The 25,621-nt window shown below is 49.0% G+C and overlaps 1 protein-coding gene across 2 annotated transcripts in view; it reads right to left on the bottom strand.

Moving 5' to 3' along the window:
• Nucleotides 1–14,932: 14,932 nt before the first annotated feature.
• Nucleotides 14,933–25,621, bottom strand: part of LOC139226613 (E3 ubiquitin-protein ligase TRIM65-like) — a 64,006-nt gene continuing 53,317 nt past the window's right edge. The window contains exons 5-6 of one of the 2 annotated variants that reach the window (XM_070857479.1): nucleotides 23,975–24,067; nucleotides 14,933–18,871 (exon numbers count right to left, since the gene is read on the bottom strand). In XM_070857479.1, coding sequence (XP_070713580.1) covers nucleotides 18,315–18,871; nucleotides 23,975–24,067 — 650 coding nt within the window. In that variant the 3' untranslated portion in view covers nucleotides 14,933–18,314. The remainder of the gene's footprint in view (nucleotides 18,872–23,974; nucleotides 24,068–25,621) is intronic. The other variant, XM_070857481.1, reaches the window with a different exon arrangement.

Genomic DNA, 25,621 nt, shown 5'->3' with positions numbered 1-25,621 from the left:
GCTGTGGCCGCACAAAAGCAACAGACCAAAACTCACAAGGATCGACACCAAACTAAGGACCAATACCAAAGAAATTGCCCCAGTCCTTGGCAGCGCCATGCTCTCAGTCACATACAAAGGGACGGTGAACCGACTTCCCCTGTGGATTGTCCCCGGAGATCTCCCAGCACTGTTGGGGAGAAGCTGGCTGGCAAAACTAAATTGGAAATGGGATGATGTTCACGCCATGTCGTCAGAGGAACGGACCTCCTGCTCAACAGTTCTAAGTCGTTTTGAAAATCTCTTTCAGCCAGGTGTGGGCACCTTCAAAGGGGCTAAAGTTAAAATCTACATCACACAGGATGCCAGACCGGTCGATCACAAGGCTAGAGCAGTGCCTTATGTGATGAGGGAAAAGATTGAACACGAACTGGACCGGCTTCTGCGGGAAGGCATTATCTCACCCGTGGAATTTAGCGACTGGGCAAGTCCCATCGTCTCTGTCATGAAGCCTGATGGATCCATACGAATCTGTGGGGATTACAAGTCTACCATAAACAGAGTCTCCCTACAGAACCAATACCCGCTGCCCAGAGCGGAGAATCTATTTGCCACGTTGGCTGGAGGAAAACATTTCTCAAAACTAGATCTCACCTCACATCTGCGTATATGACGCAAGAACTGAACGAAGAGTCTAAGAGTCTAAAATCAACACACATCGAGGCCTTTTCATGTACAATCAATGCCCATTCAGCATCAGGTCGGCAGCTGCTATATTCCAGCGCAACATGGAGAGTCTGCTCATGTCCATCCCGGGGACGGTTGTGTTTCAAGATGACATACTCATCACGGGCAGGGACACCGACTCCCATCTCTGTAATTTGGAGGAAGTACTAAGTCGATTGGATCGGGTAGGCCTAAGAGTTAAGAAATCAAAGTGTCTGTTTCTTGCGCCCGAGGTTGAAGTTTTGGGCAGAAGGATTGCCGCTAATGGAATCCGCCCAACAGAATCCAAAACCGAAGCAATTCGTCTGGCACCCAGGCCCCGGAATGTCTCGGAACTGCGCGCCTTTCTCGGGCTACTCAATTACTTTGGGAACTTTATGCAGAACTTGAGCACACTGCTGGAGCCTCTCCACGTGCTACTCAGAAAGGGATGCGATTGGTTTTGGGGGGACGCCCAAGAACGCGCCTTCAATAAGGCACGCAACCTTCTATGTTCCAACAGTGTTTTAGCCTTTTTTGACCCAGGTAAAAAGCTAGTTCTTACATGTGATGCGTCAGCGTATGGGGTCGGGTGCGTTTTACAGCATGTCAATGATGCGGGTAAATTACAACCCATTGCTTATGACTCCAGGTCACTTTCGCGGGCGGAGCATGGGTACGGTATGGTTGAGAAGGAGGCGCACGTGCGTGTACGGTGTCAAAAAAATGCACCAAGGAAGGAAACAGGCTACTGGTTGTACAAATGGACAATGGCCAAACCTGCCGGAGGCATGTAGACCAAGTAAAAAGTAGATTCACCAACAACATGCAGAACCAGAGACAGATTACAATGTGGAACTCACACCACACCTGGTGGACAGACAGAGGGAACAACCTGAGGAAAGGGCAGTCTCAACAGACAGCCCAGGCGAGATACCAGCAATCACACCAAATGAAAAACAGGCACCAAGGCAAACAACTGAACCACAACTAAGACGCTCCATGCGAGACCGTAGACCACCTGAGAGACTGAATCTATAAAGAGAATAAGACCTTGGGGGAGGGTGATGTCATGTATCTCACACCACACTGTATATAACTGTATCTTACCATGCTATACATGACTGTAACTAGATATGACCTGTAACCACAAGCATACTTTACCACCAGGGATGCACTTGCAGGAGACACTGCATACCTGTTCCACACAGGTATCTCAAGGCAGGTCTCAGGCAAGTGAGGCACTCGAGAGCTGTGAAATAAAGGTGCAGGTCCAGAGTGACCTTGACTTCAGCATGTGCCTCGTGTGAGTCTGTACTGCAGGGTCAGGACTTTAGAGTAGACAAGGGTAATGCAGTAGATGCAAGATATTTGAATTCCAAAAGGCTTTCGATAAGGTACCACATAGACTCACCGACCTGGATCATGGTGACGTCCCTCTGCGCTGCCGTTGCTCTCCTGCTCCAGCACGTGCTGCTCCCTGGAGTGGTATTCCGCCATGCTGCATCTTCTGCTCCCCGGCATGCTCCGATGGTGCACGCCGGTCGGTGATTGGAGCGTGAGCAGGTACTGCAGGAGCAGCGAGGACGGGGCGAAGGATCGACAAGAGATTGTAGAGGGACGTGATTGGGCCCAGGAGAGGCAAGGGCCCAGGGGCAGCACGGGCCAGCCCACACTGCGATATGTGTGCGCACTAGGTCCGTGCAGCAGAGCAGGTCTCCAGTTGTCCTGGTAAATCCTTGTCACTGGACCAAGACCTAGCTCTGTCAAGCCCGTGTGGTGGCTGGTGTGCAACGGCCACCACACGTTAAAAAAATCCACGCACAGGCATCTTCCACCCTTCAACATGTAGTTTGGGACCTGGAATATGAGGTCCTTCATTGAAATACCTGTGAGCTTTTTGGCGTGGAAGCAAGTCATCCTCGCTTTGAGGGACTGCCTATGATGGTGACATAGACTCAGACTAAGGTCAGAACATGTGGAATCAGGGGACAAGTAGTAGAATGGATCGCAAGCTGGCTACAAAACAGAAAAGAGAGAGTAGGGGTTAAAGGTCATTACTTCAACTGGCAAAAGGTGGGAAGTTGAGTTCCACAGGGATCAGTGCCGGGACCGCTGTTGTTCACCATTTATGTAAATGATGTGAACTCGAGAATCGGATGTACAATTTAAAAATCTGCAGATGACACCAAATTTGGGGGGTGTAGTTAATACAGAGGAGGTCAAATTTGGGGGGGTGTAGTTAATACAGAGGAGGTCAAATTTGGGGGGGTGTAGTTAATATAGAGGAGGTCAAATTTTGGGGGGTGTAGTTAATACAGAGGAGGTCGACAACAAAATATAGGAAGTCATGAATAAACTTGCAGAATGGACATGTAACTGGCAAACGAACTTCAATATCGATAGTTATGAAGTGGTGCATTTTGCTGGGAAGAATAATGAGGCCACATATGCCTTGAAAAATAAGTGTGTAGATGTATAAATGGGGTGGAGGAGCAGAGAGGTCTGGGGGTACAGGTACACAGATCACTAAAAGTAGCAACACAGGTTAATGAGGCCATTAAAAAGCAAACACAGCACTGGGGTTAACTTCTGGAGGGATCGAACTGAAAAGCAGAGAAATTACAAACTTGTACAGAACCTTGGTTAGATCACACTTGCAGTACTGTGAACAGTCGCGATCTCCATATTACACAAAGGGATATCATCATCATAGGCAGTCCCTCAGAATCGAGGAAGACTTGCTTCCACTCCTGAAGTGAGTTCTTTGGTGGCTGAACAGTCCAATACGAGAGCCACAGACTCTGTCACAGGTGGGACAGATAGTCGTTGAGGGAAGGGGACTGGTTCGCCGCACATCTTTCCGCTGCCTGCGCTTGATCTCTGCGTGCAAAAAAGGATATAGAAGTACTGGAGAAGGTGCAATAGAGATTTACTAGAATTATACCAAACCTGAGCGGTTATACCTATCCGGAAAGATTGAACAGGTTGGGGCCCTTTTCTCCAGCAAAGCAGAGACTGAGGGGTGACCTGATAGAGGTCTTTAAGATTAGGAACGGGTTTGATGGGGTAGACATACAGAAGATGTTTCCACTAGATGTAAGATAGTTACTAACAAATCCAGTAAGGAATTCAGGAGAAACGTCTTGACCCAGAGAGTGGTTAGCATGTGGAGCTCACGACCACAGGGAGTGGTTGAGGTGACTAGAATAGATGCATTTAAAGGGAAGCTAGATAAACACATGAGGGAGAAAGGACTAGAAGGATATGTTGAAGGGGTGAGATGAAGTAGGGTGGGAGGAGGCTCATATGTAGCATAAACACTGGCATAGGTCTGTTGGGCTGAACGGCCTGTTTCTGTGCTGTAAATACAATACAAGTCTTTCAGTACTGCTGTTCAAATTATGTCAAATAAAGAGAATCATGTGGAGTTGATGGCCCTATATTCTCCCTGAGCCCGTGTCCCTCTGGTGTGTCCCTCTCCTGTACTCTCACAAGCCCGTGTCCCTCTTGTACTCTCACTGTGGGCCGTGTCCCTCTCCTGTACCCTCACTGTGGGCCATGTCCCTCTCCTGTACTCTCACTTTGGGCCGTGTCCCTCTCCTGTAGTCTCACTATGGGCCGTGTACCTCCTGTACTCTCACTGTCGGCAGTGTCTCTCCTGTATGAGGCGTGAATTGGCTAGGATAGATTGGCGACTGATACTTAAGGGGTTGACTGTGAATGGGCAATGGCAGACATTTAGAGACCGCATGGATGAACTACAACAATTGTACATTCCTGTCTGGCGTAAAAATAAAAAAGGGAAGGTGGCTCAACCGTGGCTATCAAGGGAAATCAGGGATAGTATTAAAGCCAAGGAAGTGGCATACAAATTGGCCAGAAATAGCAGCGAACCCGGGGATTGGGAGAAATTTAGAACTCAGCAGAAGAGGACAAAGGGTTTGATTAGGGCAGGGAAAATGGAGTACGAGAAGAAGCTTGCAGGGAACATTAAGGCGGATTGCAAAAGTTTCTTTGGATATGTAAAGAGAAAAAGGTTAGTAAAGACAAACGTAGGTCCCCTGCAGTCAGAATCAGGGGAAGTCATAACAAAGAAATGGCGGACCAATTGAACGAGTACTTTGGTTCGGTATTCACGAAGGAGGACACAAACAACCTTCCGGATATAAAAAGGGTCAGAGGGTCTAGTAAGGAGGAGGAACTGAGGGAAATCCTTATTAGTCGGGAAATTGTGTTGGGGAAATTGATGGGATTGAAGGCCGATAAATCCCCAGTGCCTGATGGACTGCATCCCAGAGTACTTAAGGAGGTGGCCTTGGAAATAGCGGATGCATTGACAGTCATTTTCCAACATTCCATTGACTCTGGATCAGTTCCTATGGAGTGGAGGGTAGCCAATGTAACCCCACTTTTTAAAAAAGGAGGGAGAGAGAAAACAGGGAATTATAGACCGGTCAGCCTGATATCGGTAGTGGGAATGATGGAATCAATTATTAAGGATGTCATAGCAGTGCATTTGGAAAGAGGTGACATGATAGGTCCAAGTCAGCATGGATTTGTGAAAGGGAAATCATGCTTCACAAATCTTCTGGAATTTTTTGAGGATGTTTCCAGTAGAGTGGACAAGGGAGAACCAGTTGATGTGGTATATTTGGACTTTCAGAAGGCTTTCGACAAGGTCCCACACAAGAGATTAATGTGCAAAGTTAAAGCACATGGGATTGGGGGTAGTGTGCTGACATGGATTGAGAACTGGTTGTCAGACAGGAAGCAAAGAGTAGGAGTAAATGGGGACTTTTCAGAATGGCAGGCAATGACTAGTGGGGTACCGCAAGGTTCTGTGCTGGGGCCCCAGCTGTTTACACTGTACATTAATGATTTAGACGAGGGGATTAAATGTAGTATCTCCAAATTTGCAGATGACACTAAGTTGGGTGGCAGTGTGAGCTGCGAGGAGGATGCTATGAGGCTGCAGAGCGACTTGGATAGGTTAGGTGAGTGGGCAAATGCATGGCAGATGAAGGAAAATGTGGATAAATGTGAGGTTATCCACTTTGGTGGTAAAAACAGAAAGACAGACTATTATCTGAATGGTGACAGATTAGGAAAAGGGCAGGTGCAACGAGACCTGGGTGTCATGGTACATCAGTCATTGAAGGTTGGCATGCAGGTACAGCAGGCGGTTAAGAAAGCAAATGGCATGTTGGCCTTCATAGCGAGGGGATTTGAGTACAGGGGCAGAGAGGTGTTGCTACAGTTGTACAGGGCCTTGGTGAGGCCACACCTGGAGTATTGTGTACAGTTTTGATCTCCTAACCTGAGGAAGGACATTCTTGCTATTGAGGGAGTGCAGCAAAGGTTCACCAGACTGATTCCCGGGATGGCGGGACTGACCTATCAAGAAAGACTGGATCAACTGGGCTTGTATTCACTGGAGTTCAGAAGAATGAGAGGGGACCTCATAGAAATGTTTAAAATTCTGATGGGTTTAGACAGGTTAGATGCAGGAAGAATGTTCCCAATGTTGGGGAAGTCCAGAACCAGAGGTCACAGTCTAAGGATAAGGGGTAAGCCATTTAGGACCAAGATGAAGAGAAACTTCTTCACCCAGAGAGTGGTGAACCTGTGGAATTCTCTACCACAGAAAGTTGTTGAGGCCAATTCACTAAATATATTCAAAAAGGAGTTAGATGAAGTCCTTACTACTAGGGGGATCAAGGGGTATGGCGAGAAAGCAGGAATGGGGTACTGAAGTTGCATGTTCAACCATGAACTCATTGAAGGGCCGAATGGCCTACTCCTGCACCTATTTTCTATGTTTCTATGTACTCTCACTGTGGGCCGTGTCCCTCTCCTGTCCTCTCACTGTGGGTCGTGTCCCTCTCCTGTACTCTCACTGTGGGTCATGTCCCTCTCCTGTACTCTCACTGTGGGCCGTGTACCTCCTGTACTCTCACTGTGGGTCATGTCCCTCTCCTGTACTCTCACTGTGGGCCTTGTCCCTCTCCTGTACTCTCACTGTGGGCCTTGTCCCTCTCCTGTACTCTCACTGTGGGCCTTGTCCTTCTCCTGTACTCTCACTGTGGGTCGTGTCCCTCTCCTATACTCTCACTGTGGGCTGTGTCCCTCCTGTACTCTCACTGTGGGCCGTGTCCCTCCTGTACTCTCACTGTGGGTCGTGTCCCTCTCCTGTACTCTCACTGTGGGCCGTGTCCCTCCTGTACTCTCACTATGGGCCGTGTCCCTCCTGTACTCTCACTGTGCACGTGTCCCTCCTGTACTCTCACTGTGGGCCATGTCCCTCTCCTGTCATCTCACTGTGGGCCGTGTACCTCCTGTACTCTCACTGTGGGCCATGTCCCTCTCCTGTACTCTCACTGTGGGTCGTGTCCCTCCTGTACTCTCACTGTGGGCCATGTCCCTCCTGTACTCTCACTGTGGGTCGTGTCTGATACGTCCTTACTATACAGTATAAATGCACACGAGGCCCATGCTTGAGAGAAGGTCAGTCTGTGACCTGTCCTTTATTCCTTAGCACTTAAGTGCTAAAGGTGGCTGGAGCTTCCCCTTTTATACCTGAAGGTCCAGGTTAGGAGTGTCTCCCACCTAGTGGTCATTGTTCTGACAGTGTACAACTTAGGTCAGATTATACATGGGTTACAATGCTGGTTGAATACATGACATCACCTCACCCCCAAAGTCTTATTGGGATCACAGGTTGAGTCTCTCTGGTGGTTTACGCTCTCTTGTAGAGCGCCTGAGTTGGGGCTCCGGTTGTTGGGCGCTGGCCTGAGTGTCTGCTGTTTGCGGTGCCTCAGGCCTATCCAGACTGCCCACAGTGATTGGGCTCTCCTCCCTTTGGTTGCAGTGTTCAGTCACTTGTGGTGGAGTGAACTCTACATCGTGTTCTTCCTCTGTTTCTTCTATGGGGTTGCTGAACCTCCTTTTTGTTTGATCCACGTGTTTGCGGCAGATTTGTCCATTGGTAAGTTTAACTACCAGAATCCTATTTCCCTCTTTGGCAATCACAGTGCCTGCGAGCCATTTGGGCCCTGCAGCGTAGTTGAGGACAAAAACAGGATCATTTACATCAATACATCACGCCCTCGCATTCCTGTCATGGTAGTCATATTGTGGCTGGCGCCTGCTCTCGACAATTTCTTTCATGGTGGGGTGTATAAGGAATAGCCGGGTTTTGAGCGTCCTTTTCATTAGTAGCTCTGCGGGTGGAACCCCTGTGAGCGAGTGTGGTCGGGATCTATAGGCCAACAGGAGGCGTGATAAGCAGGTTTGTAGGGAACCCCCTTGGATTCTGAGCATCCCCTGTTTGATTATCTGCACTGCTCGTTCTGCCTGGCCGTTTGAGGCCGGCTTGAACGGTGCCGTTCTGACATGGTTAATTCCATTGCCTGCCATGAAGTCCTGGAATTCAGTGCTTGTGAAGCACGGGCCATTGTCGCTGACCAAGACTTCCGGTAGACTGTGGGCGGCGAACATTGCCCGTAGACTTTCTACCGTAGCAGAGGCTGTGCTTGAATTTAAAATGACACACTCGATCCATTTGGAGTAAGCGTCTACTACAACCAAAAACATTTTTCCCCATGAAAGGACCTGCGTAGTCCACATGGATGCGTGACCAAGGCTTGGCAGGTCATGGCCATGGGCTAAGGGGGGCTTCCCTGGGCGCATTGCCCAGCTGGGCACACGTGTTGCACCTGCGAACACAAAGTTCCAGATCTGCGTCTATTCCTGGCCACCAAACATGTGATCTGCCAATTGCCTTCATCATGACAATGCCCGGGTGCTCATTGTGGAGTTCTCTGATGAACACCTCTCTGCCCATCTGGGGCATGACTACGCAGTTTTCCCACAGTTGGCAATCGGCCTGAATCGAGAGTTCATCCCTGCGCCTGTGAAATGGTTTACATTTCTCAGGGCATGCCCTGTACGTGGCTGCCCAGTCCCCATTCAGGACACATTTCTTGACTAGAGACAATAGCGGGTCTCTATTTGTCCAGACTTTAATCTGACGGGCTGTCACGGGTGAGCCTTCGCTTCCGAAAGCTTCGACAGCCATGACCATCTCAGCAGCATGCTCGGTAGCCCCCTCAGTGGTGGCTAGTGGGAGCCTGCTGAGTGCATCGGCGCAGTTTTCAGTGCCCAGTCTGTGCCGAATTGTATAGTCATAGGCTGCTAACGTGAGTGCCCACCTCTGTATGCGGGCCAATGCGTTTGCATTTATGGCCTTGTTGTCGGCCAAAAGGGACGTTAGGGGTTTGTGATCTGTCTCCAGCTCAAATTTCCTGCCAAACAGGTACTGGTGCATTTTCTTTACAGCATATACACATGCGAGCGCCTCCTTTTCTACCATCCCATAACCCCTTTCTGCCTGGGACAGACTCCTGGAGGCATAAGCTACCGGCTGCAACTGACCCTTGACATTGACATGCTGCAACACACAGCCGACACCATAGGACGATGCATCGCACGTTAACACAAGTTTCTTACATGGGTCGTATAGTGTTAACAGAGTGTTGGAACATAACAAATTGCGTGCTCTATTAAAAGCCCTTTCCTGGCTGTCCCCCCAGATCCATTCGCGACCTTTGCGTAGAAGCATGTGTGGCGGCTCTAGCAGCGTGCTCAATTTGGGAAGAAAGTTACCAAAATAGTTCAGGAGCCCCAGGAACGAACGCAGCTCCGTCGTGTTACGGGGTCTAGGTGCTCTCTGGATCGCTTCCGTCTTGGACGCAGTAGGGCTGATCCCGTCTGCTGCTACCCTCATCGCCAGGAATTCTACCTCTGGAGCTAGGAAGACGCACTTCGCCTTTTTCAGTTGCAGCCCTACCCGGTCCAGTCTGGTAAGCACCTCCAGGTTGTGGAGGTGTTCTTCAGTATCGTAACCCGTGATGAGGATATCATCCTGAAAAACCACCGTCCCTGGAATCGACTTGAGGAGGCTTTTCATATTTCGTTGGAAGATCGCGGTGGCCGAGCGAATCCCGAATGGACATCTGTTGTACTCAAACAACCCCTTGTGTGTCGTGATGGTGGTCAGCTTCTTCGACTCACTCACCAGCTCCTGGGTCATGTAAGCTGAGGTCAGGTCCAATTTTGAAAAAAGTTTGCCACTGAATAGCGTCGCAAAGAGGTCCTTCGCTCTCGGTAGCGGGTCCTGGTCTTGGAGTGACACCCGATTGATGGTGGCCTTGTAATCACTACGTATCCTGACTGACCCATCCACCTTGAGCACCGGCACAATCGGGCTCGCCTAATCACTGAATTCGACTGGCGAGATGATGCCTTCCCTCAGCAGGCGGTCCAATTCGCCTTCTATCGTTTCCCGCATCACGTACGGCACCGCTCTGGCCTTGTGGTGTACTATCCTGACGTCCGGGTTTATGTGAATCACTACCTTGGCCCCCATGAAAGTGCCAATGCCGGGTTGAAATAATGAGTCAAATTTGTCCAGGATCTGTGAGCATGATACTCGCTCCACAGAGGAAATTGCATTGACATCGCCCCATTTCCAGTTCATGACAGCAAGCCAACTCCTCCCCAGTAGTGCGGGACCGTCCCCTGGGACAATCCAGAATGGCAACCTGTTCTCCGAATCTTTGTGGGTCACGACTACCATGGCGCTGCCTAGCACCGGAATGATCTGCTTTGTGTAAGTTCGTAGCTGTGCGTCAATCGGCGATAAATTTGGCCTCCTGGCCTTCGAACTGTTTGATTCCCATCAGGGACTGGCTGGCCCCCGTGTCTAGCTCCATTGAGGAGCACTTTCATCATTATCGGTGGCGTCCTGGTGTATGAACTGTATACGTGCTGCACATGAACTCGCTGAACTTCAGCTTCCAGCGATTTCTCCCAGCGTTCACTTTTGCAATTTCTGCAGGTATTTTGCTCATTTCTGCAAACTCCGGCTGAGTGTGTGCCTCCACGCCTCCAACATGAGCTGTTGTTTAAAACAAAAGGCCCCTTGCCAGTTGATCGTCCCTGACTGCCCCTGTGACTGTCCTTGAGTGCACCATTAACAGGTGTTGATGGCCCCATTACTGGCCGCATTGTCCCTTGCAATGGCGTGAATCGCCGTTCAGCTTGCCATTGTCTCTGTCGAACTCCCCCCTCTGGGTTCGACAACATGTTGGGGCATGCCTGACTGCCCTTGTCTGCCTGGAGAACTGTGTGCTGCTTTAACAATGTTGAATCTCTGTCCCAACCATTCCTTAACACAGTACCTCTCGTCTGTTCTGCTAGTGGCCATGTTCCCGTGATTTAAATCCCAGTCTCTCATCGCCATTGATATGTCCTTACTATACAGTATAAATGCACACGAGGCCCATGCTTGAGAAAAGGTCAGTCTGTGACCTGTCCTTTATTCCTTAGCACTCAAGTGATGAAGGTGGGTGGAGCATCCCCTTTTATACCTGAAGGTCCAGGTTAGGAGTGTCTCCCACCTAGTGGTCATTGTTCTTACAGTGCTCAACTTAGATCAGATTATACATGGGTTACAATGCTGGTTGAATACATGACAGTGTCCCTCTCCTGTACTCTCACTGTGGGTCGTGTCACTCCTGTACTCTCACTGTGGGCCGTGTCCCTCCTGTACTCTCACTGTGGGCCGTGTCCCTCCTGTACTCTCACTGTGGGTCGTGTCCCTCTCCTGTACTCTCACTGTGCACCGTGTCCCTCTTGTACTCTCACTGTGGGCCGTGTCCCTCTTGTACTCTCACTGTGGGCCGTGTCCCTCCTGTACTCTCACTGTGGGCTGTGTCCCTCCTGTACTCTCACTGTGGGTCGTGTCCCTCTCCTGTACTCTCACTGTGGGCCGTGTCCCTCTTGTACTCTCACTGTGGGTCGTGTCCCTCTTGTACTCTCACTATGGGCCGTGTCCCTCTCCTGTACTCTCACTGTGGGCCGTGTCCCTCCTGTACTCTCACTGTGGGTCGTGTCCCTCTCCTGTACTCTCACTGTGGGCCGTGTCCCTCTTGTACTCTCACTGTGGGCCGTGTCCCTCCTGTACTCTCACTGTGGGCCGTGTCCCTCTCCTGTACTCTCACTGTGGGTCGTGTCCCTTCTGTACTCTCACTGTGGGTCGTGTCCCTCTCCTGTACTCTCACTGTAGGCTGTGTCCCTCCTGTACTCTCACTGTGGGTCGTGTCCCTCTCCTATATTCTCACTGTGGGCCGTGTCCCTCTTGTACTATCACTGTGGGTCGTGTCCCTCTCCTGTACTCTCACTGTGGGTCGTGTCCCTCTTGTACTCTCACTGTGGGCCGTGTCCCTCTCCTGTACTCTCACTGTGGGCCGTGTCCCTCCTGTACTCTCACTGTGGGTCGTGTCCCTCTCCTGTACTCTCACTGTGGGCCGTGTCCCTCTTGTACTCTCACTGTGGGCCGTGTCCCTCCTGTACTCTCATTGTGGGCCGTGTCCCTCTCCTGTACTCTCACTGTGGGTCGTGTCCCTTCTGTACTCTCACTGTGGGTCGTGTCCCTCTCCTGTACTCTCACTGTGGGCTGTGTCCCTCCTGTACTCTCACTGTGGGCCGTGTCCCTCTCCTGTACTCTCACTGTGGGTCGTGTCCCTTCTGTACTCTCACTGTGGGTCGTGTCCCTCTCCTGTACTCTCACTGTGGGCTGTGTCCCTCCTGTACTCTCACTGTGGGTCGTGTCCCTCTCCTGTACTCTCACTGTGGGCCGTGTCCCTCCTGTACTCTCACTGTGGGCCGTGTCCCTCTCCTGTACTCTCACTGTGGGCTGTGTCCCTCCTGTACTCTCACTGTGGGCCGTGTCCCTCTCCTGTACTCTCACTGTGGGTCCTGTCCCTCCTGTACTCTCACTGTGGGCCGTGTCGCTCTTGTACTCTCACTGTGGGTCGTGTCCCTCTTGTACTCTCACTGTGGGTCGTGTCCCTCCTGTACTCTCACTGTGGGCCGTGTCCCTCCTGTACTCTCACTGTGGGCCGTGTCCCTCCTGTACTCTCAATGTGGGCCGTGTCCCTCTTGTATTCTCACTGTGGGTCGTGTCCCTCCTGTACTCTCACTGTGGGCCGTGTCCCTCTCCTGTACTCTCACTGTGGGTCGTGTCCCTCTCCTGTACTCTCACTGTGGGCCGTGTCCCTCTTCTGTACTCTCACTGTGGGCCGTGTCCCTCCTGTACTCTCACTGTGGGTCGTGTCCCTCTCCTGTACTCTCACTGTGGGCCGTGTCGCTCTTGTACTCTCACTGTGGGTCGTGTCCCTCTTGTACTCTCACTGTGGGTCGTGTCCCTCCTGTACTCTCACTGTGGGCCGTGTCCCTCCTGTACTCTCACTGTGGGCCGTGTCCCTCCTGTACTCTCAATGTGAGCCGTGTCCCTCTTGTACTCTCACTGTGGGTCGTGTCCCTCCTGTACTCTCACTGTGGGCCGTGTCCCTCTCCTGTACTCTCACTGTGGGTCGTGTCCCTCTCCTGTACTCTCACTGTGGGCCGTGTCCCTCTTCTGTACTCTCACTGTGGGCCGTGTCCCTCCTGTACTCTCACTGTGGGTCGTGTCCCTCTCCTGTACTCTCACTGTGGGCCCGTGTCCCTCTCCTGTACTCTCACTGTGGGCCATGTCCCTCTTGTACTCTCACTGTGGGCCGTGTCCCTCCTGTACTCTCACCGTGGGTCCTGTCCCTCCTGTACTCTCACTGTGGGCCGTGTCCCTCCTGTACTCTCACTGTGGGCCATGTCCCTCTCCTGTACTCTCACTGTGGACCGTGTCCCTCTCCTGTACTCTCACTGTAGGCCGTGTCCCTCCTGTACTCTCACTGTGGGCCGTGTCCCTCCTGTACTCTCACTGTGGGCCGTGTCCCTCTCCTGTACTCTCACTGTGGCCCGTGTCCCTCTCCTGTACTCTCACTGCGGACTGTATCCCTCCTGTACTCTCACTGTGGGACGTGTCCCTCTCCTGTACTCTCACTGTGGGCCGTGTACCTCCCCTGTACTCTCACTGTGGGACATGTCCCTCTCCAGTACTCTCACTGTGGGCCGTGTACCTGCCCTGTAGTCTCACTGTGGGCCGTGTCCCCCCTGTACTCTCACTGTGCCCGTGTCCCTCTCCTGTACTCTCACTGTGGGACGTGTCCCTCTCCTGTACTCTTACTGCGGACTGTGGTCTTTTGGGTGGGACATTAAACCGAGACCCTGCCTGCTCGCTCAGGTGTACATAAAAGATCCCATGGCACTATTTCGAAGAAGAGCAGGGGAGTTCACCTGGTGTTCTGGTCAATATTTATCCATCAAAAACATTTTATCTGGCCATAATCACATTGCTGTTTGTGGGACCTTGCTGTGCACAAATTGGCTGCCGCATTTCCTACATTACAAGTGACTACACTCCAAAAAGTACTTCACTGGCTGTAAAGTGCTTTGGGACGTCCGGTGGTCGTGAAGGCACTTTATAAATGTAAGTCCTTTTTTTGAAGCTCTGGTGTATTCAGCTTTTAAGTGCAATGCTCGCCACTCTTAAAGTGGGTCTGTCCAAATTTGGAAAATGGCAGAGGCAAGGCATGGAGCTGAGTGGCACCAGTGCAAGGTACTCTGTTTTTGGGGACACTGTGCAGAAGGTGCACAGGGATGAAAAGCACCATTCTGGCCCGAGCTTCACTCGGACAGTGTGGACGGCAGTGAGAGTTGATGGTGACCTACCTGTGGCCTGAACCAGAGAGTTGGGCAGGGAGAAACGATGCTGGGCTGTGAAAAAAAGTTGTCAATTTAAATTTGCTCACACTTTGCGTCAATGAACAATGCTTTTCTTATAAGTTATCTTTAATGGGAGTTCAATGCACCCTTGGTATAAAATGAGAACCAATGCGCAGGTTTACATGCATGCACTGAAGGCGCTGTGTTAGCACTCCCACCTCTGGGTCAGAAGGCTATGAGTTCAAGTCCCAATTTCGGACTTAAGCCTGTCACCGAGGCTGTCACTCCAGTGCAGTGCTGAAGGAGTGCTGCACAACTGGAGGTGCCGTCTTTTCGATGAGGCGTGTTACAAATTTTGAGCCACTCTTGGGTACAGCAGTGAAGATCGCTCATGTAAGTGGTCTGGAGAGTCTATGGTTCAGGAGTGCGCCCCTACTGCCCAATATTTATTTATACAACAGCATCACCCAGGGTGTAACAACAGAGGTGTTCCTTGTGGTTGGAACTGGATATCGTGTCCTGTGCATGTGCACTTCTGCAATCCTTCAGTCGGCAAACAGAATACTTTGGGGAGACGATACCAGATATGAATCATTGCATTGATTTATTTGACAGACAGCAAGTGAACATACGAAGTAACCGTTGTAAACAAAACTCATTTGCTGCACTTAATTTCACTGAGACAAAAAAATAATAAGCTTGTACCCTGCCGCTTTTGTTTCTTAAATGATCTTTTTTCCGAGACTACTTCTAACATAAGAACATAAGAAATAGGAGCAGGAGTAGGCCATTTGGCCCCTTGAGCCTGCTCCACCATTCAATATCATGGCTGACTTGATCTTGGCCTCAGCTCCACTTCCCTGCCCGTTCCCCACAACCCTTTGCTCCCTTATCGCTCAAAAATGTGTCTATCTGCACCTTAAATATATTCAATGACCCAGCCTCCACAGCTCTCTGGGGCAGAGAATTCCACGGGTTCATGGCCCTCTGAGAGAAGAAATTCCTCCTCAGCTCCGTTTTAAATGGGCGACCCCTTATCCTGAAACTATGGCCCCTAGTTCTAGATTCCCCCTCGAGGGAAAATATCCTCCCTGCATCTACCCTATCAAGCCCCCTCAGAATCTTATACATTTCAATAAGATCACCTCTCATTCTGCTAAACTCCAATGAGTATTGGCCCAACCTGCTCAACCTTTCTTCATAAGGCAACCCCTTCATCTCAGGAATCAACCTTGTGAACCTTCTCTGAACTGCCTCCAATGCAAGTATACCCTCACAGTGTCCAGTTTAAAACTAGACGGATTTCCCAATTGCCTCGACTCTCTCCCAGCATTTATAGGACATGGAAGGGCAATGCCTGCAACTCCTACCCTGTTCATGGATTCGCCCATCAATAAAACCCGACTGACCTCTCTCCCAGTAATGTATCCTCAGCCGATGCTTCATCCCGGGTTCACATCAGTAGAATCTCCGCACTATAATTGGTGTGGAAGTTTGCTCAGGCTGCCTGAGACCAGAGCCTGATAATCTGCATCCCAGAGTACTTAAGGAAGTGGACCTAGAAATAGTGGATGCACTGGTGATCATTTTCCAACAGTCTATCGACTCTGGATCAGTTCCTATAGACTGGAGGGTAGCTAATGTAACACCACTTTTTAAAAAAGGAGGGAAAGAGAAAACGGGTAATTATAGACCGGTTAGCCTGACATCAGTGGTGGGGAAAATGTTGGAATCAATTATTAAAGATGAAATAGCAGCGCATTTGGAAAGCAGTGACAGGATCGGACCAAGTCAGCATGGATTTATGAAAGGGAAATCATGCTTGACAAATCTTCTAGAATTTTTTGAGGATGTAACTAGTAGAATGGACAAGGGAGAACCAATAGATGTTGTGTATTTGGACTGTCAAAAAGCTTTTGACAAGGTCCCACACAAGAGATTGGTGTGCAAAATTAAAGCACATGGTATTGGGGGTAATGTACTGACGTGGATAGAGAACTGATTGGCAGACAGGAAGCAGAGTCGGAATAAACGGGTCCTTTTCAGAATGGCAGGCAGTGACTAGAGGGGTGCCACAGGGCTCAGTGCTGGGACCCCAGCTATTTACAATATACATCAATGATTTAGATGAAGGAATTTAGTGTAATATCTCCAAGTTTGCAGATGACACTAAGCTGGGTGGCGGTGTGAGCTGTGAGGAGGATGCTAAGAGGCTGCAGGGTGACTTGGACAGGTTAGGTGGGCAAATGCATGGCAGATGCAGTATAATGTGGATAAATGTGAGGTTATTCACTTTGGTGGCAAAAACAGGAAGGCAGAATATTATCTGAATGGTGACAGATTAGGAAAAGAGGAGGTACAACGAGACCTGGGTGTCATGGTACATCAGTCATTGAAAGCTGGCATGCAGGTACAGCAGATGGTGAAGAAGGCAAATGGCATGTTGGCCTTCATACCTAGGGGATTTGAGTATAGGAGCAGGGAGGTCTTATTGTAGTTGTACAGGGCCTTGGTGAGGCTTCGCCTGGAATATTGTGTTCAGTTTTCGTCTCCTAATCTGAGGAAGGACGTTCTTGCTATTGAGGGAGTGCAGCGAAGGTTCACCAGACTGATTCCCAGGATGGCAGGACTGACATTTGAGGAGAGACTGGATCGACTGGGCCTGTATTCACTGGAGTTCAGAAGGATGAGAGGGGATCTCATAGAAACATATAAAATTCTGACGGGACGGGACAGTTTAGATGCAGGAAGAATGTTCCCGATGTTGGGGAAGTCCAGAACCAGGGGACACAGTCTATGGATAAGGGGTAAGCCATTTAGGACTGAGATGAGGATAAACTTCTTCACTCAGAGAGTTGTTAACCTGTGGAATTCTCTACCGCAGAGAGTTGTTGGTGCCAGTTCGTTGGATATATTCAAGAGGGAGTTAGATATGGCCCTTACGGCTAAAGGGATCAAGGGGTATGGAGAGAAAGTAGGAAAGGAGTACTGAGGTGAATGATCAGCCATAATCTTATTGAATGGTGGTGCAGTCTCGAAGGGTCGAATGGCCTACTCCTGCATCTATTTTCTATGAATTACTTAACCTTCCCTGTTGTCACGGAAATCTCTACAGTTCACGTCTTAAACCCTCTCCATCTCAGAAGTTGCAGCCTGTGGCTGTGCAAATTCACTTTGTTTTAAAACGCAATTCCTTTCCATGAGAAAAAAAGATCAAAGTTCCTAAACCAGAGCTGGGCTTTAAGCTGAGGCCTGTTCAGGTGGGTATAAAAATTATCCCACGCGACAATTTGAAGACCATTTCTTCCTCCACCAAAAACAGATCAACTGGTCATTTATCTCTGTTGTTGTTTGCTGGGTCAGGCATTTATCGCGAGACACCACCCCCCCTTCCCCCCCACCACAGTGGCTCAGTGGGCAGTACTCTCGCCTCTAAGTCAGAAGGTTGTGGGTTCAAGTCGCACTCCAGGGACTCGAGCACATAAATCTAGGCTGACACTCAAGTGCAGTGCTGAGGGAGTGCTGCACTGTCGGAGGTGACGTCTTTCGGAAGAGACGCTAAACCGAGGCCCTGTCTGCCCCCTCAGGTGGATGTAAAAGATCCCATGGCACTATTTTGAAGAAAAGCAGGGGAGTTATCCCCAGTGTCCTGGCCAATATTTATCCCTCAAATCAACATAACAAAAAAACAGATCATCTCGTGATTATCATATTACAGTTTGTGGGAGCTTGCTGTGCACAAATTGGCTGCCGTGTTTCCCACATTACAACAGCGACTACACTCCAAAAGTACTTAATTGGCTGTAAAGCGCTTTGAGCTGTCTGGTGATCGTGAAAGGCGCTATATAAATGCAAGATTTTATTTTCGCACAAGCAAAACAAGAAGTTAACAAATCTAAGGCAATAAGTCACACCACCTTCTCAAACCCATCCCCCGCTGCCCCAGGAAGGGGCCTGCCCCCTTATCCAAGGCGACAAAGCGTAGCGACAATGTCCTCCCCCACCCAAACAGCGGGATACAGCGGCTCGGTAAAGACCGAATAGAAGGTGTGCATCAGAGTCATGATGTCGGTGATGCCGTAGAAGGCCAGGGTCCCAGTGGTGCAGTCCAGGTGAATGCCGACACGTTCGTAGTTTGCTGGCTGCAGCTTCACTTCCTGGTCGTCGTGCCAGGCCGAATAGCTCTTGTTGAAGAGCTGCAGGGACCAGGAGACGTTGTTCCTGCCAATCAGCGAGCAGTCGTCGCGCCTGTCGATCTTACCGTAGGCCACTCCCAGGTAGGCCCACTGGTCGCTGAGGTGCACTTCCCAGTAGTGCCGGCCCGTGTCGAAGCTCTCGCAGCACAGCACCTGCCACTGCTTTTCAAAGCGCTCTCCGTGCGCCGGGTATCGCTGGGTGGCCTTGTGTGAAACCCGCCGGTTGTCTTTGGATAGAGTCAGGAATCGGTGCACCGTGTTGGGGTTGAACCTCAGCTGACGGTAACCTGCAGAGGCAGCCGAGCAATCAGGGGTTTGTACATCTGCAGCGGAAAGGCATTTAAAACAAGACAGACAACTGTACGGTGAATAATCCTCACCCCGCTGCATAAACAGTGACTCTGTACAATTACACAGTGAGTGACCCTTACCCTGAATAAACAGTGATTCTGTACAGTTACACAGTGAGTGACCCGTACCCTGAATCCGGTGTCCCTGACGACTACGTGTGCGGGAAGTGCATCTGCCTCCAGCTCCTGATGGACTGCATTGCGGCACTGGAGCTGCGGGTGGATGAACTCAGGAGCATCCACGATGCTGAGAATGACGTGAATAGCATGTTTAGCGAGTTGGTCTTACCGCACGTAAAGGGTACACAGCCAGATAGTAAATGGGTGACCAACAGGAACAGCAGTGCAAGGAAGGTAGTGCAGGGGTCCCCTGCAGTCATCCCCCTGCAAAACAGATACACCGCTTTGGGTACTGTTGAGGGGGATGACTCATCAGGGGAGAGCAGCAGCAGCCAAATTCATGGCACCGTGGGTGGCTCTGCTGCACAGGAGGGCAGGAAAAAGAGTGGGAGAGCGACAGTGATAGGGGATTCGTTGTAAGGGGAATAGATAGGTGTTTCTGTGGCCGCAACCGAGACTCCAGGATGGTATGTGGTGCAAGGGTCAAGGATGTCTCGGAGCGGGTGCAGGACATTCTGAAAAGGGAGGGTGAACAGCCAGTTGTCGGAGTGCATATAGGTACCAACGATATAGGTAAAAAACGGAATGAGGTCCTACGAGACAAATTTAGGGAGCTAGGAGCTAAATTAAAAAGTAGGACCTCAAAAGTAGTAATCTCAGGATTGCTACCAGTACCACGTGCTCGTCAGAGTAGGAATCGCAGGATAGCTCAGACGAATACGTGGCTTGAGGAGTGGTGCAGCAGGGAGGGATTCAAATTCCTGGGGCATTGGAACCGGAACCAATGTCTTAGGGGGAGTGTTTGCTCGTGCTGTTGAGGAGGAGTTAAACTAACATGGCAGGGGGGTAGGAACCTATGCAGGGAGACAGTGGGACATTAAATGGAGGCAGAAGCAAAAGATAGAAAGAAGAAAAGTAAAAGTGGAGGGCAGAGAAACCTAAGGCAAAAAACATTGCAGCAAAATTTTAAAGGGGCAAAGTGTGTTTAAAAAGACAAGACTGAAGGCTCTGTGCCTCAATGCAAGGAGTATTCGGAATAAGGTCGACGAATTAACTGTGCAGATAGCAGTTAACGGATATGATGTAATTGGCATCACGGAGACATGGCTCCAGGGTGACGAAGGCTGGGAACTCAACATCCAGGGGTATTCAACATTTAGGAAGGATAGGCAGAGAGGAAAAGGAGGCGGGGTGGCGTTGCTGGTTAAAGAGGAAATTAATGCAATAGTAAGAAGGGACATTAGCCTGGATGATGTGGAATCTGTATGGGTGGAGCTGCGGAATACCAAAGGGCAGAAAACGCTAGTGGGAGTTGTGTACAGACCACCAAACAGTAGTAGTGAGGTTGGGGACAGCATCAAACAAGAAATTAGGGATGTGTACAATAAAGGTACAGCAGTTTCATGGGCGACTTTAATCTACATATTGATTGGGCTAACCAAACCAGTAGCAATGCGGTGGAGGAGGATTTCCTGGAGTGTATTAGGGATGGTTTTCTAGACCAATATGTCGAGGAACCAACTAGAGAGCTGGCCATCTTAGACTGGGTAATGTATAACGAGAAGGGACTAATTAGCAATCTTGTTGTGTGAGGCCCCTTGGGGAAGAGTGACCATAATATGGTAGAATTCTTTATTAAGATGGAGAGTGACACAGTTAATTCAGAGACTAGGGTCCTGAACTTAAGGAAAGGTAACTTCGATGGTTTGAGGTGTGAATTGGCTAGAATAGACTGGCGAATGATACTTAAAAGGGTTGACGGTGGATAGGCAATGGCAAACATTTAAAGATCACATGGATGAACTTCAGCAATTGTACATCCCTGTCGGGACTAAAAATAAAACGGGGCTAACAAGAGAAATTAAGGATAGTGTTAAAACCAAGGAAGAGGCATATAAATTAGCTAGAAAAAGCAACAAACCTGAGGACTGGGAGAAATTTAGAATTTAACAGAGGAGGACTAAGGGTTTAATTAAAAGGGGGAAAATAGAGTACGAGAGGAAGCTTGCAGGGAATATAAAAACTGACTGCAAAAGCTTCTATAAATATGTGAAGAGAAAAAGATTAGTGAAGACAAACGTAGGTCCCTTGCAGTCGGATTCAGGTGAATTTATAATGGGGAACAAAGAAATGGCAGACCAATTGAACAAATACTTCGGTTCTGTCTTCACGAAGGAAAACACAAATAACCTTCCGAATGTACTAGGGGACAGTGGGTCTAGTGAGAAGGAGGAACTGAAGGATATCCTTATTCGGCAGGAAATTATGTTCGGGAAATTAATGGAATTGAAGGCCGATAAATCTCCGGGGCCTAATAGACTGCATCCCAGAGTACTTAAGGAAGTGGCCACAGAAATAGTGGATACATTGGTGATCATTTTCCAACAGTCTATCGACTCTGGATCAGTTCCAATGGACTGGAGGGCAGCTAATGTAACATCACTTTTTAAAAAAGGAGGGAGAGAGAAAACGGGTAATTATAGACCAGTTAGCCTGACATCAGTAGTGGGGAAAATGTTGGAATCAATCATTAAGGATGAAATAGCAGTGCATTTGGAAAGCAGTGACAGTATCAGACCAAGTCAGCATGGATTTATGAAAGGGAAATCATGCTTGACGAATCTTCTGGAATTTTTTGAGGATGTAACTAACAGAGTGGACAAAGGAGAACCAGTGGATTTTTAAAAGGCTTTTGACAAGTCCCGCACAAGAGATTGGTGTGCAAAATCAAAGCACATGGTATTGGGGGTAATGTACTGACATGAATAGAGAACTGGTTGGCAGACAGGAAGCAGAGAGTCGGGATAAACGGGTCCGTTTCAAAATGGCAGGCGGTGACCAGTAGAGTGCCGCAGGGCTCAGTGCTGGGACCCCAGCTCTTTACAATATACATTAACGATTTAGATGAAGGAATTGAGTGTAATATCTCCACATTTGCAGATGACACTAAACTGGGTGGTGGTGTGAGCTGTGAGGAGGACGCTAAAAGGCTGCAGGGTGACTTGGACAGGTTAGGTGAATGGGCAAATGCATGGCAGATGCAGTATAATGTGGATAAATTTGAGGTTATCCACTTTGGTGGCAAAAACAGGAAGGCAGAATATTATCTGAATGGCGGCAGATTGGGAAAAGGGGAGGTGGAACGAGACCTGGGTGTCATGCTTCATCAGTCATTGAAAGTTGGCATGCAGGTGCAGCAGGCGGTGAAGAAAGCAAATGGTATGTTGGCCTTCATAGCTAGAGGATTTGAGTACAGGAGCAGGGAGGTCTTACTGCAGTAGTACAGGGCCTTGTGTTCAGTTTTGGTCTCCTAATCTGAGGAAGGACTTTCTTGCTATTGAGGGAGTGCAGCAAAGGTTCACCAGACTGATTCCAGGGATGGCTGGATTGACATCTGAGGAAAGACTGGATCAATTGGGCCTTTATTCACTGGAGTTTAGAAGGATGAGAGGGGATCTCATAGAAACTTATAAGATTCTGACGGGACTGGACAGGTTAGATGCGGGAAGAATGTTCCCGATGTTGGGGAAGTCCAGAACCAGGGGACCTAGTCTTAGGATGAGGGATAGGCAGTTTAGGACTGAGATGAGGAGAAACTCCTTCACTCAGAGAGTTGTTAACCTGTGGAATTCCCTGCCGCAGAGAGTTGTTGATGCCAATTCATTGGATATAGTCAAGAGGGAGTTAGATATGGCCTTTACGGCTAAAGGGATCAAGGGGTATGGAGAGAAAGCAGGAAAGGGCTCCTGAGGGAATGATCAGCCATGATCTTATTGAATGGCGGTGCAGGCTCGAAGGGCCGAATGGCCTACTCCTGCACCTATTTTCTATGTTTCTATGAATAAACAGTGACTCTGTACAGTTACACAGCGAGTGACCTTACTCTGAATAAATAGTGACTCTGTACAGTTACAGTGAGTGACCCTTAGCCTGCATAAACAGTGACCCTGTACAGTTACACTGATTAACCTTTACTCTGAATAAATAGTGACTCTGTACAGTTACAGTGAGTGACCCTTAACCTGAATAAACAGTGACTCTGTACAGTTACACAGTGAGTGACCCTTACCCTGAATAAACAGTAACTCTGTACAGTTACAGTGAGTGACCCTTACCCTGAATAAACAGTAACTCTGTACAATTACACAGTGAGTGACCCTTACCCTGAATAAACAGTAACTCTGTACAGTTACACAGTGAGTGACCCTTACCCTGAATAAACAGTGACTCTGTAGTTACACAGTGAGTGACCCTTACCCTGAATAAACAGTGACTCTGTACAGTTACAGTGAGTGCCCTTACCCTGAATAAACAGTGACTCTGTACAGTTAATGAGTGACCCTTACCCTGAATAAACAGTGACTCTGTACAGTTACACAGCGAGTGACCTTACTCTGAATAAACAGTGACTCTGTAGTTACACAGCGAGTGACCTTTACCCTGAATAAACAGTGACTCTGTAGTTACAGTGACCTTTACTCTGAATAAACAGTGACTCTGTAGTTACAGCGAGTAACCCTTACCCTGAATAAACAGCGACTCTGTACAGTTACAGTGAGTGACCCTTACCCTGAATAAACAGTGACTCTGTACAGTTAGTGAGTGACCCTTACCCTGAATAAACAGTGATTATGTACAGTTACACAGCGAGTGACCTTACTCTGAATAAACAGTGACTCTGTACAGTTACACAGCGAGTGACCTTCCTCTGAATAAACAGTGACTCTGTACAGTTACACAGTGAGTGACCCTTACCCTGAATAAACAATGACTCTGTACAGTTACACAGTAACACTTATACCGAGGAATAAATGAGAACGTTTTACAGATCTGCAACAGATAACACTGACTTTACTAAATTTTGAATTTTACATTAGCTGCGTCCTGACACCACCATTGAACACAATAATTACACAGGAGTACTGGACAAGCGTGTAACAGAATAATTACACTTACACTGTAGGAACGGCTTCCTGGTCTGCAAATGTAACGGGACAGCACGAGGCTCGAGAGGTTTTGCAGGAACACATCGGTCAGTCCCAGTGGACTCTGTAGCAGATTAGTTACAATGAAAAAAGGTCACTTTTACACAGACTTACAGATGTGCTGTGAAGGTACAAAGCAGCAGTGTGACATAAATCCAAGTATCTATCTACTTCGGTCTTACATCTAGCATAAGTCCCTCACACATGCACCATTTATGTCCCAACAACAATAGCTTGTATTTATATAGCGCCTTTAACATTGCGAAACATCCCAAGGCGCTTCACAGAAGTATTCTGAGAGAAAACAACTTGGCACTGAGCCACATAAGTAGAAATTAGCGCTGGTGACCAAAAGCTTGGTCAAAGAAGTAGGTTTTAAGGAGCAGCTTGAAGGAGGAAAGAGAGGTAGAGAGGCGGAGAGGTTTATGCAGGAAGTTCCAGAGTTTGAGGCCCAGGCAACAGAAGGCACGGCCACCGATGGTTGAGCGATTATAATCAGGGATGGTCAAGAGGGCAGAATTAGAGGAGCGCAGACATCTCGGGGCTGGAGGAGATTACAGAGATAGGGAGGGGCGAGGCCATGGAGGGATTTGAAAAGATGAGAATTTTGAAAATTGAGGCACTGCTTAACCAGAAGCCAATGTAGGTCGGCGAGCACAGGGGTGATGGGTGAGCGGGACTTGGTGCGAGTCAGGACACGGGCAGACGAGTTTTGGAGCACCTCTAGTTTACGTAGGGTAGAATGTGGGAGGCCAGCCAGGAGTGCATTGGAATAGTCAAGCCTAGAGGTAACAAAGACATGGATGAGGGTTTCAGCAGCGGATGAGCTGAGGAAGGGCGGAGACGGGCGATGTTACGGAGGTGGAAATAGGCGGTCTTAGTTATGTTGCGGTGATGTGGTCAAAAGCTCATTTTAGGGTCAAATTTGACACCAAATTTGCAAACAGCCTGGTTCAGCCTCAGACGGAAGTTGGAAGAGAGATGGAAAGAAAGCCAGTCATTTCCTGGCAGCTTTTTCTGACCTTGAATAAGAATTTGGGATTCACCAACTAGCTCCACTCCATGGAGATGCTGCCCAAACTCTCTGCAGTCGTTGGTCTTCCTGTAGGACAGGCCTCTCTATAGCATAGGCCTGCTGTCATAGGCTGTATCGTCATAACCCTTCCATTAATTGGCCTGCTGTACCATCAGTTTGCTGATTTGAGCCTTATTATACGATGCTGTAGTTGTTCGTGCTGTACCAGATCTAGCTGTAGTTAATGGAACTGGTTCCAATCTCTGCATACTCTAGGTGGGAATTCCAGCCCACAGAATGTAGCTTCTAGAATCAATTCAGGCAGCTGCAATCAGGCAGGAGTGGTGTTGGAGGGTGAGCAAAGTGGGGAAATGAAATGGGAAATGCAAGAGAGTAGAAGTCAGAGCAGTACTTTGGAGTAGGGCAAAGAGTGCATCTAAAATTAACCAGGAGCAGAGTGTCTGTGAGAAACAGTGGGGAATTGGATGGGGTACAGTATCTCTAGGTATGGATGTAGAGTTTGATGGGGTGAAGTTACTGTGTGAAAGGGTGCGGAGTTGGATGGGGCAGTGTGTGTGAGGGGGTTGGAGTTGGATGGGGTAC

The sequence above is a fragment of the Pristiophorus japonicus genome, chromosome 16 (assembly GCF_044704955.1).
Source record: "Pristiophorus japonicus isolate sPriJap1 chromosome 16, sPriJap1.hap1, whole genome shotgun sequence".
NCBI lineage: Eukaryota > Metazoa > Chordata > Chondrichthyes > Pristiophoridae > Pristiophorus > Pristiophorus japonicus.
Note: the sequence above shows the minus strand (reverse complement) of the source record. Positions and strands in the feature narration are given on the sequence as shown.